Genomic DNA, 19,472 nt, shown 5'->3' with positions numbered 1-19,472 from the left:
GCGAAGAGCAAGGGCGAATGTGTAAGTGCACTGTAACATTTCATTGTAGTTGCCAAAATTGAAGTTTAAAAATTCAAAAGTTTTTTTATTGGTGGGTTTGTTTTACGAAATTATCAAGTCCCTTATAGCATGATTTTAGGAGAATTATAAAAATTAATGTCAATTGAATAAATTTCAATAACAACTATGTATTTGGAGATAAAAATATATTAAACTTCTTCTTGTTATAAACTATTAATTTTATCAAAAAAGGTTTTATAAAATAACTACCTACCAAAGTAAAAACTACATTTTAGTTGTTTTTTGGTAGGTGAATTGTTTTAAAAGAATTTAGATAAATCATTAAAACATTTATTTATTGCATATACCTACCTAACTATACTTATTCCTACTTAAACATTAGATCATGGCAAAGGATAACTTATATATTAATAGAAAATAATAATTAGAAACAATATTTACATTAAATACCACAATTTACACAACATTGATTAAAATAATTGATTCTTAAGGTGTTGTCACATTCCTATACTAGCTCTCGCTACTTTTAGTCGCTAAAACGCGCGGTTTAGCGATCTAAAGTTTTGCGTTATAATATTGTCATTAGTTAGACACGCGACTATATAATAATATTATTATGCTTAACACATTTTTGATTTATTTATTTATTTATAACAAACGCCTAAGTTATGACAGTGTAGCCAATAGTTAGCTGGCGTCAACCAATCAGACGTGATTGCGATCGTGACATTGTAGCTGTCATTCTACCGCAATCGAGCTGCTGGTTTTGATATTGATTTATTTATTGCTAGGTATATTATAAGATGATGCCCGCGACTTCTTTCGCTTGGATTTAGGTTTTTAAAAATCCCGTACTAACTCTTCAATTATTCGGGATAAAAAGTATCAACTACATCCTTGGAAGGGCAAGAACAGCGCCATCTATGAGGCTTTGAAAGAACACGCCCTGGAAAGTTTCTCATTGTTATTGTCACACTGTAGCTGTGAACTACGGCGGTATGCTTCACTTTTGGGGATGGCACATTTTGTATGACGACGTCCTCTAATAAAGCATGTTCAGACGAGCGTGCTGAGTTCGTGCGTATCGTGCGTGCTCAGGTCGATGGTCGCGGCCGGCACGCCCGGTGTGACCGCGCCCTCACCTGGCGGCGTGCTCGTTGGCGGCCTGAAAGTTAAAAAAAAATACTTATAAAAATGACATAGACAGTCCGGATGAAACAATAATTGTCCAAAGTTTTTGACAAATAACAACGTTATCTTATCGATCACTCGCTAACGGCCGAAATTAATAAATCAATTTATAAGGCCCGCAAATTGCTATTGCGCTGGAACCATGTCTCATAAGCATCGAAATGACATCATCTTGACATCATTTGAAGTATATTTGAGTAAAAATATACCGACGATATATAGACGTCACTGAAATGACGGCCACGCGCAGTAGCAATTTGCGGGACTTATATCTGTAGATTTATTTATTATTATTTTTATTCAGATATAGATTATAGGTAGGTACATGTTAGCTCTTGACTACAATCTCACTTGGTTGTAAGTGATATATTATGATGCAGTCAAAGATGGAAGTTTTGGCAGTTTTTATTAATATCCCTTCGGTTTCTACTCGCCATCGTACCGTAACGCTTAATCATTTGGCGGCACGGCTTTGCCTGTAGGGCGGTAACAAGCCACGGCCGAAGCTTCCCACAAGAAAATAATTCTTAGCGTGCACTACTTTAAATGTAATATTCATGTTCTGTCCTTTTTTAGCAATATTAAAAGAAAAAGATGCAGATACTCTACATTTTGTTTAGAGACAGATAACAATTAATTTCGGCCTTTAGAAAAACTATCCTAACGTATATCTGCACGATGCAAGATATCGCTGTGCCTGAGATTCGTTCAACGGGTGAACCGTGAAAGGTTAAGAAACAGACGCACTTTCGCATTTATAATATTAATAAACTGATTATTATACGCACACCTACTTATAAGTAGGTAGGTAGGTATATTTCAGTTACGAACTCGAGAACCAATATGGAGATTGCAATAAAAAATTGATTATGCGGTTTTGATAGGCGACATAACTACCTACATAACTGGTTATGAGGCAAAGTGTAAAATGAGACAGAATAAGATCATGTTTCGCAATATCAAAAATAAAAGGTAATCGCGGATAAATATAGAGTGAAAGACTGAATCTTGTATTGCATGACAAGTATAGTCCGCGACAGGTCGAGAATCGGGCTATGAGGTGGACGCACACCCCGCACACCCGCACTCGGCCGCACCGGGTTAGCGCGGGGGCTGTGTGGGTGTGCGGGGCGTTCCCTTGGATAGCCGTTTCAACCAGTCGCGTACTATACCTATACTATACCTCCCTATCCTATATACTATACCATCACCACGCCGTTACATGCGCTCATGCTACTAGGGTACACACCTGATGATGTAGGGCCCGCCTTGCTGCAGCAGCGTGATGGGGTGCGCGTAGGGCGCAGGCATGCTGTGCAGGCTCAGGGCGGTGTTGTTCAGGCGCCCGTTGCCCATCACCACGCCGTTGCACGCGCTCATGCTACTCGCGTTCACGTTGTTACTCGTGCTCAGCTCTGGAGAACGGAACGCTTTCACTAAGTTCGTCTTCTCTTTCTGCCACACGAACACGTTGTGGACCATGGCGCAGCCACAGAAGATTATGCCTACTCCTATGAAGACTGAGGTTACGATGGCTGGTGTTGAGTGGAACTGGATGAAGGTGTAGAGGATTATACCTGGAATGAGAATAATTTCATGTTAATACCTACCTACAAGAAAATTTATACACAGCCTAAAGAAATAGTTCAAAGCCGATCGACGGAGAACAGAGCAATCCTGCGGGATAAAAGGGGTAAGACAGACAAGGAGTTATTCCGATCGACAGCAAACTTTAATTTTAACCAACTGCAAAAAAGGAGGTGCGACCCGATCCGATTTTGATCAGTTGTTCGCATAAAACACGATGATAATAATAGCTGAGTTTGTTGTGGGCTCTTTGAAGACCTCTACGCGTTTGGAACCCTCGCAGCTTTAGTTTTAAATTCGCGTATAAATTATCACCATCATCTTACAAATGTAACAACCGACCATCAAAAAGTGTGATTTATTACCTATCTTCTTCTCTATATATAAAAATGAATCGCTGAATGTGTTGCTGATCGCAAATCTCGAGAACAGCTGAACCGATTTCGCTAATTCTTTTTGTATAATATTCCTTGAAGTACGAGGATGGTTCTTACGGAGAGAAAAAATTACAAAATAACAACACTTTTCTATATTCCCAAACAAAAGTTTCCCGGGTCAGCTAGGTAGTTTTGAATAAAACATTTGATTTGATTTGAGGTAAGATAGATTTTTACCGCAACAAATGCCTCATTGAAATTTAAAATAGGTAGAGAGATACCCTATTAAGTTTTTAACAAACAAATAATGTAAGTAAGTATTGATAAGTATTAGTAACTAATAATATCGACTGATTAATTAATTAATTACTCACCCGTTAAAAACACTGGGATTGAGATAAAAAAGCCTCCTACGGCGCAGACTCTTGTGATGGCCGACTTTTGCAGATATTTGTTGGATCTGTAATGAAAAAATGTTTATGTAAGAATCTGATAATGAACCGCTTTAAATAGCTAAGGATTCCATTGCCCAAAATCACCAGATAGGCAAAGCTGATAATTTTTTACGCATAGTACCGGCACACACTACAATATAGGTAGTTACCTACGTATTTATTTATTTTCTAATTTATAGACTAGCGCTTGGCTGCAGTCAGACCTGCGCCTGCGGGGTGATTCGCTAACTCAGTGTCTAACATTGAATGATAGCCACCGAGCTCATTTTTAAATCCGTTGAAGGTTTTCTACGAAAAAATATTTTAATTTCACCCAGTGAAGCAGCAATGTAGAACCAACCAGCCTCGGTGGCTGTCATTCAGTGTTAAACACTGAGTTAGCGAATCGCCTAGCTGGTGGCAAGTGATGATGCAGCCTAAGATGGAGCGCGCTTGCCTAGAAGATTAAGTACTTATAGTGACGCAGTGTTTACGCACCTTTGGCTAAAACGACACCTATGAGCATTGCTTCAAAACCATATATGAGCCTCAATAGCTCAACGGGTAAAGGAGTGGACTGAAAACCGAAAGGTCGACGGTTCAAACCCCGCCCGTTGCACTATTGTCGTACCTACTCCTTGCACAAGCTTGACGCTTGGTTGGAGAGGAAAGGGGAATATTAGTCATTTAACATGGCTAATATACTTAAAAAAAAAAAAAAACATGGCGGCCCGTTATCAGTCTAATAGGTACTTATACCTACTTAGTAGTCGTTGGTAAATAAGTAATTTATGATTTTCCTGGACTTAGGTATAATAGGTATTTACAAATCTATCTACATAATAAAAACCTATGCTTAAATTGTAGTATTGCCTTCCGTTTTCCTATTAAGTAAACAGTGACCTCACAAGGTGATCTGACCTAGACACAATCTTAAGTTCCATGCATACCTACCTATATTAACATATTATAGTTTTGGTATGGCGAATTTATTTTAGGTAGGCAAGCTCTTACATAATCAAGTTTTTAACATATTAATTTGTTTTAATCTCCGTGAGGCCGCACCAAAAATTTTTACATATTTGCACAAACCTAAACAAGGTTAGGTTTGATGCTGCGTCTTCTTGGAGTACCTATCTATTCGTAAACTTTTTCTTTGATGGTAATTGTCTACGTACATCTATACCTTGTTCAATGTATCGAACGTTCATAGGGCGCTCTCTCTTTCACAATAAATTGTAGTATAACTTGTAATTGTACTATAACTGTGATTGTGTGTGATCATATTATCATTGATCTGATCACTCTCTAAAAATGTAAGAGTGCGTTTAAATTGCTCCCTACAAAACATTTTTTAAATAAACCTATCAAAACACTCTCACATTAGGTACCTTTTAGTAATTATAAGCATTAGTTAAAGGTACCTTATTATTTTAAGTAGGGTACTACATAGCGTAATTAGTTCGTAAGTAAATATAACGGTTTGTTATAACCGTTTTTCTCGACATGTGCACTTGTCAACGGTTTCAGCAATTGCATTTATCTCTGATACGCTTCGATGCGTCGGGTCGGCACGTGGGGGTCATTTTATCACGCACTTGTGCTTTCAAAGGGTTGATTTTTCATCTAAATATTTATAAGGCAAAGGTGACTGACTGACTGACTGACTGACTGACTGATCTATCAACGCCCAGCTTAAACATCCGCTAAGAAAGGATTTTTGAAAATTCAACCCCTAAGGAGGTGAAATAGGGGTTTGAAATTTGTGTAGTCCACGCGGACGAAGTCGCGAGCATAACCTAGTTAAAATAATATGCCCAGTAATATGTATAATGCGTAAAAAATTACTTTTCACGCGCCATTTTAAGTTTGTGTCTTTCATGTCAAAAGTACGCTTTTAATCCTTATTTTAAAGGTGAACCGTACTTTTGCCATGACCGTTGACCTATAAAGTTAAAATGGCGCGTGAGAAGTCATTTTGTACGGATTATACTTGGAAGGTATATAGTACGCGACAGGTCGAGCTGGCAATCGGGCTATGAGGTGGGGGACGCCCCACACATCCGCTCGTTACCCGTGCTATCCCGCACTGGGTTAGCGCGGGGGCTGTGCGGGGCATCCCCACCCCGATTGCCACATCCCCCTGTCGCGTACTATAGGTTTTTTCCGCGGGAACTCTTTAATTGAGTACCTAGGTAACTTAGCGATCCTGAGATATTTACCTATGCCTTAGCTCATCTTAACTCTGCTTAGGATTTATAGATACATAATTATTATGTAATTAATAATTATACTACTTACTTAAAGCTTTGAGGAAATGTTTTAGTACCTACAGTCCTACACACTTACTTAGTAATTCAATGTTATAAGGTTGTTTAAGATATTTCTTACTAGGTAGATGATACCCGCGACTTCGTTCACTAGAATATATTTTTATTTTATTTTTATTTATTTTTTATTTTTCATGTACCAAAATTGTAGTTACAAAGTAATAATAAATTAAGTTACATTGGAAATACCTATATATACCTACCTAGGTATACCTATATATACCTACCTACCTAGGTTTAAAAAACTTCGTGGGAACTCTTTATTTTACCTGGATAAAAAGTTGAATGTCCGTCTACACTCCACAGGATGTGGTGGAATTTTAAGGATTTAGGTTTTGTAAAAATTCCGTGTGAATTTTCGGGACCAAAAGTAGCCTATGTCCTCCCCCGGGATGGCATAGGTACCTCGTCAAAATCGGTTATCGGGCCTTGAAAAACTAGCAGACAGACAGACGCACTTTCGCATTTATAATAATAAAAACCAGCCAAGTGCAAGTCGGATTCGCGCACGAAGGGTTACGTACCATCCATACTAATATTATAAATGCGAAAGTGTCTGTCTGTCTGTCTGCTAGCTTTTCACGGCTCAACCATTCAACCGATTTTGACGAAATTTGGTACAGATATAGTTTGCATCCCGGGGAAGGACATAGGCTACTTTTCATCCCGGATCCCCATTTGACATTTTCAAAGATGATGTCTTTCTCTTGCCGGTATAACAACAAATATACCAACTAAAAACGGAATAAAATAAATATTTAAGGGGGCTCCCATAATACAACAAACGTGATTTTTTTACTCGCTTTTATAGATAACTAGATGATGCCCGCGACTTCGTCCACGTGGATTTAGCTTTTAAAAATCCCGTGGGAACTCTTTGATTTTCCGGGAGACGGTACGGAACCCTAAAAAGTATGGATTAAGATTACGATCGAAACAATAGGTTCTAATCTATCCAGCATAATACTTATTTAACCAGACAGATGCAATAAACATATTATATTGTGAGTTAAATCAATCTATTTACAAAGTATCAGCTTGATGTAAATAGATGCTATATGTAAATAGATTAGGGCTTAGGTTATCAGTTTATTATTTATCAAGTTATCACTATAAGTTGCAGTCGCGGCTCTGTAGCACGCCATATTGTGATTAGTTGTACCTTTCTACTCAGTGTAATTCTGTTCTGTCAGCTGAGACACCGGTCCCTCTGCATCTACAGAACCTACAACTTTCAACAAATTCCAAATAACAGGTACGTAACCCTGAACGCTTAGAAACTTTCTTTGAGAGATAGTGCGCACCACGGTTCCGTACGTTTTCCCCCGTAAAATCTGTGAACTTTTATTTATTTATTTATTTATTTGACAATTTAAAACTATCATTACAGGCTAACCTAATGCGATAGCTAAGTTAACTTAAATTATTTATATCTACTTACTATTACCACAGAATATATAATATTCCATACTTTTTACTATGTACAACTAACTGACTTATAGAACTACATCAGAAGCGCGCGCACTGCGGAATTAATTCCGCACCGGATTTTGATAGATCTAAATTCAACACAAGCTTTACGCTTAGTTTAAGGGGAAAGGGGAATAATAGTCAGCTAAATAAACTTGACTAATATTCTTTAAAAAAAAACCCCTTACGTAGGTACTTAGGTAGGTACCTACCTACTAAGATAAACTTGAAAGTTTTATTTTATTTTATTTTATTGGCTTGCTAACAGATAATACACATATAAAATAAAAATTACAATGCACAGAGAAAAAAAATTTAGAGTGTACACCCAATTACTGGCAAACCAGCATGCATTTTAAAAGTGTGCAAGTGCTGGATTACCAGTTAACTAAAAGCTAAAAATCCAAATAATATGAAAAAGTCACTGTGTAATTTATAAAAATACTAAAATATATATTAAAACAAGAAAAATTACGAAGAAGCATACGAGTTTATAAAAAGCTGTGGTATCCTAGTGGTTAGGACGTCCGCCTTCCAATCGGAGGTCGAGGGTTCGATCCCGGGCACCCACCTCCAACTTTTCGGAGTTATGTGCGTTTTTTAAGTAATTAAAATATTACTTGCTTTAACGGTGAAGGAAAACATCGTGAGGAAACCTGCATGCCTGAGAGTTCTCCATAATGTTCTCAAAGGTGTGTGAAGTCTGCCAATCCGCACTTGACCAGCGTGGTAGACTATGGCCAAAACCCTTCTCACTCTGAGAGGAGACCCGTGCTCTGTAGTGAGCCGGCGATGGGTTGATCGTAATGATGATGATGATACGAGTTTATAATGCTGTACCTATCAATATACTGATGCAGCATTTTTTTAAATTCACCGCCATAATTAGGTAAGTTCGTAAAACTGGTATTGGTTTACATAATAATTGGAATTATGGAATTATGTCAGTGATCAGACTATAGTTAAGTAGGCACATATACACGGCAAAAAAATCGTGAGCATTCCATTCTCGCGGGGTTTTTATTTTCGGCTGTGTTGTGTTTGTGAATGTAATGGCGGGCGAAATGGCGGTAAAGGGGCTTGGCGCCGATGCATGCGCTCGCCGATTGCAATGTACGGGAATAGGTACGTACCTACTTAATAAACACTGCGTTCATATTGGGCGAGTTCCAGTTAAAAAAACCTACAGTCGTTTTTTTTTTCGTCATTTTTTCAAAAATCTGTTTTAGAATATAGGTATTACCTTCATATGATACCCCACTTGGTACTTATAATAAACTTACCTTGAATATTTATTTTATTTCAATTTATTTATTTATTTTTAAAGTGAATATATAACTAAATACCTATCCTGCGAATATTTCAAGCGTCTACCTGTTGCCGTTATCAATATCGTACAAAAACGAGCAATAAAATCACGTTTGTATGGGAGCCCCCTTAAATATTTATTTTATTCTGTCTTTTAGTATTTTTGTTATAGCGGCGACAGAATTACATCATCTGTGAAAATTTCAATTGTCTAACTATGTATCACGGTCCATGAGATACTGGTGACAGACGGACGAACAGTGAAGTCTTAGTAATAAGGTACGGAACCCTAAAAAAGGTTACGCACCCGTGACAAATTGCATAACGTAAGGAAAATGGCACCTGCATGTTTAAAATTTGGTAACTTTACGAAATTCCTCAAGTTACCGCAACTTTAAACTTTACATATTTACATAATCAATACATACCCAACTGTAAAATTTTACGACGAAATCATTTGCGCGTAATATTATTTTTTACTTGAGCTAGGTATGACTACCTACCTCAGCCTAAATATGTCTCGATTCGAACCTATAATATTATCTAAGTATATATTTATTTACTTTTTTCACGTTTGAAGCTTGGCAGCAGTTAGGTAAAGGTAGGTTCTTTGATGCACGGCCTGTAGGGTCTCTGTGTTAAAATCTAAAAAATTCTACAGTTGACATCATTACCCCTATTATAAATGCGAAAGTGTGTTTGTTGGTTTATTGGTATGTTGGTTTGTCCTTCAATCACGTCGCAACAGAGCAACGGATCGACGTGTTTTAGCATGGGTATAGTTTAAGACCTGGAGAGTGACATAGGCTAGTTTTTATCCCGGAAAATCAAAGAGTTCCCACGAGATTTTTAAAACCTAAATCCGTGCGTACAAAGTCGCGGGCATCGACTAGTTTTATATAAAAATTACAATGAAAATAAGTAGTTAGAACCTAAAATGTTGTTTTTAACAAGCATAATTCGCAGTTGCTGTACCGACAGTTCTCAATAATTAGGGTCTCATAACACTGTAGGTGTCAGTCCGCAATGTTTATTTTCACAGCCTTTCGTGTACTGAATGACTTAAGTGGCGATAATTATTATTTATTTACGCGCAAGACTCCGCGTCGAATAACCCTTATTTGACCAGTAATTTATATTTTACGTAGGTATATTATGCTTACATAATATGTAATGTACGTACATAGGGATAAGTATGACAGATAAATATTTAAAAAATTGAAGCACCTTACGTAAAGACATTTAATATTTACAGATTCGTAAAATTTTGCGTATTTTATATTTTGTGATAGGGTTGTCAATATAAAAAGTTTAACAATAATAATTTATTGATAATGGTGGACCAAAACATTAGGTATCTAATAATATCTTTTTCGGTAAGTGGTACTACTTACTGTTTATCAGTTTTACCACAGAATGTCTACATAGTTATAAAATATAGTTTTTGCCGATGACTTCGTCTGTGGTCATGATCTTCTTCTTCCTCCTTAACTTATCCCACGCTACGTGGGGTCGGCACAACATGTCTTATTATGTGATTGTATTTATTATTATGTATTTAATTCTGAATAATGTGGCTTTCTAATGGCAAAAGAATTATTAAAATTGGTTCAGTAGTTTCAGACTTTATCGATTACAAACATACAAATCTTTCCTCTTTTATATTATTAGTATAGATTTCTGAAACACCTAATTATCTATCTAGATTCTAGAACGATATATTATGTCAATCAAATGGAATGTAGCCTGAAGGCCTGAACTGTCCTACAATTGAATAAATTATCCCAAAAAATTAGCCTGAAATTGTGCTTTTTCAAGCCAGCTAAATTGGTCAAGAATGAATTGGACAATTTCGTTATATTTAAATATAAAGTTTTCTAATCTCTAGCACAGATTATAATACTCTAGTGTCTCTACCGTAGAGATTACAATACCTATGTATTGTTCTCTACCAAGGTCTGTACATTTGGTATATTATTAAAATAATGCCTTTGGCCAAGTCTTTGATTTCCTCTTTCCAAGACAATTCAAAGGAATTTAAAAAAGTCGACAACCCTAATCGTATAGGTTCGTATCGTAGTAATCTTCGAAGGAATTTCTACCTGCAATATTCACAAGGCTATAGTGATGTTGTAATTTTACAAAGGTATTAAGATACAAAGTACCTTTACCCAATTAAAAACCATAGTTTCGGACCCTATGGTAATATAAATAGAGGTCATTATCCAACGGAAATAAAATTAAAGCAAAGGGCTAATGATAAGGCTATGGAAATTGGAAAGTACATTAATCAATATGCGTCCTTGGCACTGTAGTAATAAGGTTTTGAATGCAATGTTAATTCTATTCATGTTACTAAAACGACCCTAAAGAAAGGAGTGTTTTGTTTACTACTGAACGAGTTTTATCAAGGACGAGAAGGTATTTTAAATATAGGTAAATAGCTAACAAACTAAGCGGGTCACCTGATGATAAGTGATTTGTTGATTACTGATTACTGCAGCCCATGAATATTTGCAACACCAGAGAAACGACCAGCAAGACCAGCAAGCTTTGAAGGATTTTTTTAATTGGTCCACATTGGTAACGCCACAGGTTATATAATATAAGTAGCATCCTCTATAATTTATGACATTGCGATAACTCAAAGAAGGTTTTATATCATTTGTGGGTCTTCGCATTATCTGTGCTAGTCTGCGATTAGCCTATTTAAATAGTAGAAAGTAAAAACGTAACGGCTTAATTCCATTATGAATATCGACTAGGCCAGCCCTTTACCGTTATAGCTGATGACGGAGCATCAGCATGAATGCATCATCTTACAAATGTAATCATTAGTGCTGTCATCGTCGTCATCAATCGATAGACGTCCACAGCTGGTCGTCAGTGGCCCTTGTTGAAGTTGGCCCTTGCCCACGGCCTCGCATTTACAGAGGCCTCGCGCTGAGAAATTTAAAATTTCAAGACCCCTTCAGCAATACAAATCTTTATCTTTACAAGAGGACTTCAGTAAAGCAAAAAGCCGAAGAACATTACAATGCCCCACCTATGACGCGGCATTGAGTCTGAATAGCCTACTTACACAACGTTCGTTGACCTCTAGCGTCAGTCAAATGTTTTATTTGCAATATACGATATATTTACAAAATTTAGGATTTTTTTAAATATTTGTTTCCGGGTTTTTTTTTTGTAATATCATATCAGTATTTATCATCTGTCCTTGTTTTTGCTAGTGTTCAGTAGGGCGATTGTCTAAAACCTGCATCAATCATTATTACAATCTCAATTGTTCTGATTGGCTGAATTTGTGCGATTCTTGTTGCAACAATGCATTGTGGCCAATAGTGAGCGAGCATTAACCAATCAGAGATGATTGCGATCGTGACATTGTAGCTGTCAAACAACCGCGGTAGGGCCACTGGTTACACCCTGTATATTATCACGAATCATTTGCCGAATCCGATAGTGGCGCCGACCCATAGCATCATGCATGTTGACCTGTGTAGAATTCTAGCAGGCCTCCAACCCACCCACGGCAACCAGTTTGCGGGGTCAAAGTTCGGATACCTATCCGTGACTAATTCGCGAATTTCGTACAGTCGTTTAGCTATTAATACCTAGTCAGTTAATTTAGATTTATTTAACCCCTAATGAATTATTAAAAACGGAATCAAAATGTTCGGTGGAAATCGGTTGTAAGTAGGTACCTATACCTATAGTACGCGACCGGCCGAGAAGGCAATCGGAGTATGGGGCGGGGGTCGCCCCGCACACCCTCACGTCACCCATCCCACCCGTCCGCACCCCGGTTGCCATCTCGACCTGTCGCGTACTATACATAACCTAATGTTATGTACTTACATAAGTTTTTACATAATTAATTGTAATTTGGCAAATATTTTTGAAATGAAAACTGTAGGTGCGTTGGACGATTTAGGGATGGTTAAAAAACTTCAAGATCGCGTCATTGGGGTCGATTCTCTTGTACATAATCTCTAAACTAAACCTATTAGATAATTCTGTGACTAAACTAAATAACGGGTCTAAATCTAGTGCTATCCTTTTCTGCAAGCAACATTATGAAAGGAATAGCAATAGATTCAGACGTGTCAGTTTAGTTTAGTTTAGAGAGTGTGTACAATCACCGAGGAGAAATCGAATTTTACAAATTTCCAAAAATGCCTCTGCCGGGAATCGAACCAGGGACCTCCCGCTTACAGACCACAGCACTCATCACTGCGCTAATGATATCGTCTAAAGTTCATAATATCATCTCTAATCTAATAATTTAAGTATAAATCTTCGCAGCTTCCAGTCGCAACGGTATAATTAGATATACCTACTATGTGCCTACTATATTATAGTAACTGCATTGAAACTCAGACATTCATCCGGCATCGACTTCCTTTAGCAAAATTATTAAATTATGAATTTATGATCAGTCACAATTTTATGTGTAGGATGTTAACCTACTTTTGTATAGAGATTTGTATTTCCTCTGTTCATGAATAGCTACCTACCTACCTAATACTAAGTACCTACTTTAATTATGTAAATAAATAAATAAATAAATAAATAAAAATCTTTTTTATTCGAATAAACTTTTACAAGTACTTACGAATAGTCGAAAATTTTAAAGTTTTAAATTAAAAATAAAATAAAATTAACTGATTATGTGTACCTATACAATATAACAGGAAAAACTGACTGACTGATCTATCAACGCACAGCTCAAACTACTGGACGGATCGGGCTGAAATTTGGAATGCAGATAGTTAGCTACTATGATAAGGGAGTAAAATAGGGGTTTGGTGTACACGCGGACGAAGCCGCGGGAATAAGCTAGTTAATAAATATATGTAAACTGTGTACCCATATGTCGTTAAGCACGTGTTGTACCTAGTCATACTTCATATGACATCTGAGACGCAGGAATTCCGCCTCGAAGCCTCAAAACGGCATTAGATTACCGCCGACCGCGCATTTCCGCGCCCAAAGGTAACCTCCAACACTTTAACTCTATTCTTGAATGGAATTCTTTATAACTAAAGTTTTACATTACAAAGACTTGGTAGGTATCTAAGATGGTAGGTACGATTGTAACAAGTTTTTTGGTAAAGCTAGATCCAACGATTTTGTCCCTCAGCATTTGTGTTAGAATTTTATTAAATAAAGTATCTGCATCTTTTTCTTTTTATTATTGCAAAAAAGGACGGGACATGAATTTTACATTTAAAGACTCTAAATGTTAGTGCACGCTACCAACAATAGGGTCGCGACCTCGCGACTGGCAGCTAAAGTCAAATTCAAATTCAAATTTCTTTATTAAAATTATTTTATAAACGTCGTGTCCCAAAAGCTGATCCACGCGTCTGGTGACCCAAGAGCTGGTGCTTATTTCGCTCAACGGTTGAGCCTTGCCGTTCAGCGAGGTAATAGCGCCAGTGTTTTGGGCACAATGCCCATAAATGACCATTTGGACGGCGTATATTTTTTGTAAATATAAATTTTTTAGTGATAAGTTTTTCTGTATGTAAGTATATACTATATATAGTTTTTTTTGTTGTATTGATTAATTTGGATAATTAATTGACTATAAAAAAAAAAATTCTTTATTGCGAATATGGGTAAACAGTGCAGATATTACAAAACGCGCGTCACGCGGTTTGACAGTTCTAAATTAAACTTACAACTGTCAAACTGTGTTTGTTCATTTCATCTTACATTATTAAGAAGAGGATGCGAATACTCTAAAATTTATAACCCCGAAAAGTCAGAGGTGCGTGCCCGGCATCGAACCCTGTAATGCGTGTGTATATACCTATTATCCAGAAGTAGCTAAATTAGCTCAGGGACCTTAGAAATAGGTTAGAAGCACGTTATGTTTATAATGGTTCAACCTAAAACAATGTTCATTCATTATAGGTTACGCTAGAGTCAGACCGTAACGATTATACAATGCAACCTCGACACGGTCTGACTGGGACATCTCATGTGCAGAACTTTAAGATTAGGTTTCCTAAGTGATAACTGTAGTGTTACATAATATTTAGAGGTAGTTCAGTTGAAACGCGGATCAAATTCATGCGTCCGGTCAGAAGATCTACGGAAATTAACACTTCAGGAGTTCTGTTGAAAGGTCCATTTCCGTGACCAGAAAGGGCCTGCGCCCACTGGCGGAACGGCACGGCAGGGGATCCATTGGCATCACTACATGCAAGCACGGCGGCAATTATGCCGGTGTATGCTGCGACGCTAACTATGGGACTCATAAGAAAGCTCAGAGTCACTCATCGGGCGATGGAGAGAGCTATGCTTGGAGTTTCTCTACGTGATCAAAACAGAAATGAGGAGATCCGTAGGAGAACTAGAGTAACCGACATAGCTCAACGGGTTGCGAAGCTGATTCTATCCATTGTACAAACTATGTGCCCTAGGGCACATAGTTTGTACAATCGATAGACGTTGGGGTCCCAAGGTGCTGGAATGGCGTGTGTGACAGTGTGACTCGTTGGGAATCCATTGAATTTTTAATCTCGTCGAGTCACACCCACAGCTATAGTTGTGACTCGTCCAGTGTATCAGTATTAAAAGGTTTATATTAGGTTACGTCTTAGTTTCTATTATGAGAGAAGATTTATTTTGTTTTTGATAACCAAGGCAATTTAATCTAATTGAATATATTAATTTTGAAATAAAAACTACATTAAGTAGCTCTTTAGATACCTACTAAAAGTTTTATTACATTCAAAGAGACCTTGGGCGACCACTCCACTTTATCAAAACAACTCGAAGCTAATGTTTTAAACATTCGACTCCCACTTTTTGTAATGAATGGACTCATTAACAATGTGTGTCGATGAACTTACGATTTACGACACGAGTAATCAGTATTTTAATCTATGTAATATGATTAGTTGAGAATTAAGATATTGTTGTTATGTACCAACTCCCATTGGCAGTTGATTTCAATATGGGATTACTCAAGGGGCGGATTAATAAGGCCTGAAAAGCCGGGAACGCATTGTTTTGGATGTTTCTCTGGTATAGCCTTGGCCTATTTAACATAGGATGCAATACTGTGGGCACCCCACTGTATTGCATCCAGCCAGGTAACCTCCCAGTGCTCCCAGTGTGCTGGTCCCGAGGGGAAGAGCAGTATTCGGGCCGGTACACCCCGGTAACATAGCTAATAATTTCTCTTCGGGGATATTGCTGGCTATAGCTAATGACCTGGCAGGGGGGAGGTTTCTACGCGTGCCCCTCTGACTAGCAGAGGTCACAGTGGACGAGGCGAAGGATGAGACGCGGGTGACGTGCGCGGGATCGCGTTTTTGCCCGTTGGGTCCCCGGGGAAGGCCGTTGGTAAACGCATTTCCCAGCGTTAAAAAAATGATGCAATACAGTTCTATTGGAATGTAGGTATCTACTATTTAAAAAGAAACCCCAAAATATCAGTCTTTCTCTCCCTATACAACAGAAAAAGTACCTACTAAGTAAAAAGTTATGTTTCCGCCCGGGATCGAACCGGGGGCCTTCTGCGTGTTAGGCAGATGTGATAACCGCTACACCACGGAAACGATATCATTACACTTGAAATTTTTTATCAAAAGAAAAAATTATAACTTATTTCATACATTACGACTTAGTGCCGCAACCTAGGAATAAATTGGACATAATGACCAGTTTTTGTATTGAAACCCTGGCAAAATATCGAATTTACTCTCGGATAAGACTTATTTTTTTTATTTTATCAAATCTACAAGCCCTCAGCAAGCAAGCCCCAAGCAAATCTACAAGTAATAATGGGGGTGCGATATGGAAAATGTGAAAATCTAGAACATATTATTATTATTATTATTTCTACCATGGAATAAGTTGCATTATTACATACTTTCCTGCCTAAGTAGATAGATAAGTAAAGATGGGTGCGTATAACGTAATCCCTACTCCCTTCGTCTGACCAATGGCTAAAGTACAAAACGGGTTATAGTAAAAAGCAAAGAGCGGCCCAAAGCCTTGCAACAAGGTCGTGGACGAAAATTCCAATCATTTCCGGCGAACACCTCTTGATTGTTTCTTAGAAGAATCTAACTGATAGAGGTTATAAATACTATCATTTCTTTATAATGAATCCATTCTTTGATAAAGTTATTGTAGCCTTTAGAGGTGGTCTATAGTCCACCATCATTATGAAGTTGGTTCAAGAATGTGGACAGAGCCTGTCATTTTTAGTGTTTTTGCTCATGTCTCTCTGTCATGGTAGGTAAATTAATCGATAATAATATAATCAAGAGTTAAATTCTCGTACTGTGCTATTATTTACCTACTGCATGATGCAGTCTGCATCCATCGATGACTGCATCATTCTCCCAAAAAAAACCTTTAACCATTATATTATGATTAAAGGAAAGGGGTCAGAGAAAAAACATTTTAGGTAGATCCATGCTAACGTTATAAACGCAAAGTGTGTCTGTTCTTCTGCTAGCTAGTAATTTTGGCTAAATTTTGCACCTACACAGATAGCCTGCATCCCGGGGAAGGACATAGACTAGTTTTTGTCCCAGAAAATTAAATGATTATCCCACGGAATTAAAAAATAAAATAAAAATCCATGCTGATGAAGTCTCCGCGCGGGCATCATCTATTTGGTATTTGTACCAAACACTGTACACTTGGTACAGAAATAGTTTGCAACTACGAAATATAGGCTACTTTTTATCCCGGCAAATCAAAGAGTTCCCATAGGATTTAAAAAAAACGAAACTTACGCGGGCATCATCTAGTACCTAATAATTCATTTTGTAGAAATTTCATCGACTCATATTAACGTTGCCCACCGAATAGTGTTGATAAAATATTGGATAACGGATAACCCATAAAGAGACTCATTATTGGGTGACAAAAGATTTTAAGTGATGTCAGATCACGGATAGCGGATGCTTATCGCTTTCTCGTGAGAAATGGGGCTGACGATTTAAGAAACTTTTTAAATATTTGGAACACGTTTAGATGTTTGAATTTGAACTTGTTGAATGTGGTTTTTGTCAAACTTCTTTGATGAATAATGTTACCTACTTTAAAATTGAAAATATTACAATAGCCTTAGCCCGCGTGGTAATGGTGCCGAGAATACTGGCTGCATTTCCGCGCTGGACAGCCAGGCTGACCCTTCTGTTACCAGATGAGGCTATTAATCGCGGTAAAATTTGAAATATGTTTAAAATGTATGTTTCACGAAGCGTGATTTAATTGTAATATCTAATACCTAGTACCTATGTACATTCGTTGAAAAATTATGTCATACAAACGTTTAGGTAGGTATGATTTTGCATTCGAAAAATTCAAAAGCATAAGTTTTAGCCCAAACTTTCGATTTTTTTATCCTGTCCATTTAGTTTATAGATTTGTGTAACCGCATTAGCACCAATAGTTTTCTTCTTAGAAAGTAATTTTAATATGAAAAATCTTTTTGGTAGATATTTTATGTAGATAAGCTATCGTTTATCAGCTTATCTATCTATAATATAAAAATGAATCGCTGAATGTGTTGCTGATCGCAAATCTCGAGAACAGCTGAACCGATTTCGCTAATTCTTTTTTATAATATTCCTTGAAGTACGAGGATGGTTCTTACGGCGAGAAAAATTTAAAAAATTGCCTGAAAAAGAATCGACTGTTAGGTGGTACGAAGTTCGCCGGGACAGCTAGTCCTACTTAATATTAATGGGTTAAACCAACAATACACAATAAAATACATCCCATGGTTTGTATTGTTTCACTCTAATTACCTTGAGGCCTTTGGTACGTTTAGTGTTTGCATGTGAAATAGGTGTTAGTAATAAAGAAGCTATCATAAATTGATCTTTGCTTCAAGTTACGTCAATGAAGGAGTTTAATAATAATGTTAGTTGTCGTAGTAGTATGTCGTTTAATGTTAGATTCCGTACATCGAAAGGATATAGGAACCCTTGTAGGATCACTTTGTTGGCTGTCTTTCGTGTCTGTTAAGATCCGTCAAGGGAATCAAAACCTATAGGGTATACCTACTTCCCGGCTCTTAGGTATACAGCAGACAGGCTCCGGGCCAATCTGTCGTGCCCTTTGTGCCTGATTTGGCCAGAATGTCAGCATTTTCGTTGCCAAGGGGGCGTCCATAAATTACGTGAGATGTTTAAGGGGGGGAGGGGGTCGAGTCAAATCTCATCTAATCTTACGTTGGAAAGAGGGGGGGCCTCGGCAAATATCACGCAAATTTTTTTCTGATTGAAACAAAAAAAAAAACTATTTTGGTCCATTTCATCCAGATTGTACATGCTTAAGATTTAATCTTAAGCGTAATCGTAATACGATTAAGATCATTCACTAATTCGTTCGAAAGAAAATAATTTCATTCAAGTAGCCAACGTGTTTACGTAAGAAACCCACATTTTGAAAAATCTCACGTGAGATTGGGGGATGAGGGAGGGGGTTGAATAAAATCTCACGATATCTCGCCTAGGGGGGACAGAAAATTAAAAAAAACACCTCACGTAAATTATGGACGCCCCCCAACTATTCCAGCGTGCCCCTGGTACCCAGAGTAGAACCACCCTGTTGTGTTGGGCCAGGGGTTTAAGTTTTCTCTGCAGTTTTCAAAAGGTTCGTCAACAAATAAAATGTTTATCTATCTATCAGCTATGCTCTGCTTCTACGGAGTGATATATGCTTTTCGGAGCATAACTCCGAAGAGTCCGGGATTCTTCTTCTTTTTT

At 37.5% G+C, this 19,472-nt stretch overlaps 2 protein-coding genes and 1 non-coding gene across 3 annotated transcripts in view; 1 reads left to right on the top strand and 2 right to left on the bottom strand.

Annotated features, from left to right (window-relative positions):
• Positions 1–335: 335 nt before the first annotated feature.
• The window catches only part of LOC117990126 (uncharacterized), a 29,332-nt gene continuing 10,195 nt past the window's right edge, over positions 336–19,472 (bottom strand). Inside the window, exons 2-4 of the mRNA XM_034977580.2 lie at positions 3,551–3,636; positions 2,462–2,789; positions 336–1,186 (exon numbers count right to left, since the gene is read on the bottom strand). Coding sequence (XP_034833471.1) covers positions 1,078–1,186; positions 2,462–2,789; positions 3,551–3,636 — 523 coding nt within the window. The 3' untranslated portion in view covers positions 336–1,077. The remainder of the gene's footprint in view (positions 1,187–2,461; positions 2,790–3,550; positions 3,637–19,472) is intronic.
• Positions 7,063–19,472, top strand: part of LOC117990124 (spermine oxidase-like) — a 31,956-nt gene continuing 19,546 nt past the window's right edge. Inside the window, exon 1 of the mRNA XM_069504180.1 lies at positions 7,063–7,195. The gene's annotated coding sequence lies outside the window, so the exon portion shown is untranslated. The remainder of the gene's footprint in view (positions 7,196–19,472) is intronic.
• Positions 16,226–16,298, bottom strand: TRNAV-AAC (transfer RNA valine (anticodon AAC)). Its single transcript has one exon. It is a non-coding gene; the product is annotated as a tRNA-Val (tRNA).

The sequence above is a fragment of the Maniola hyperantus genome, chromosome 17 (genome assembly GCF_902806685.2).
Source record: "Maniola hyperantus chromosome 17, iAphHyp1.2, whole genome shotgun sequence".
NCBI lineage: Eukaryota > Metazoa > Arthropoda > Insecta > Lepidoptera > Nymphalidae > Maniola > Maniola hyperantus.
The sequence above is the reverse complement of the archived record's forward strand: the minus strand, read 5'-3'. Positions and strand labels throughout refer to the sequence as shown.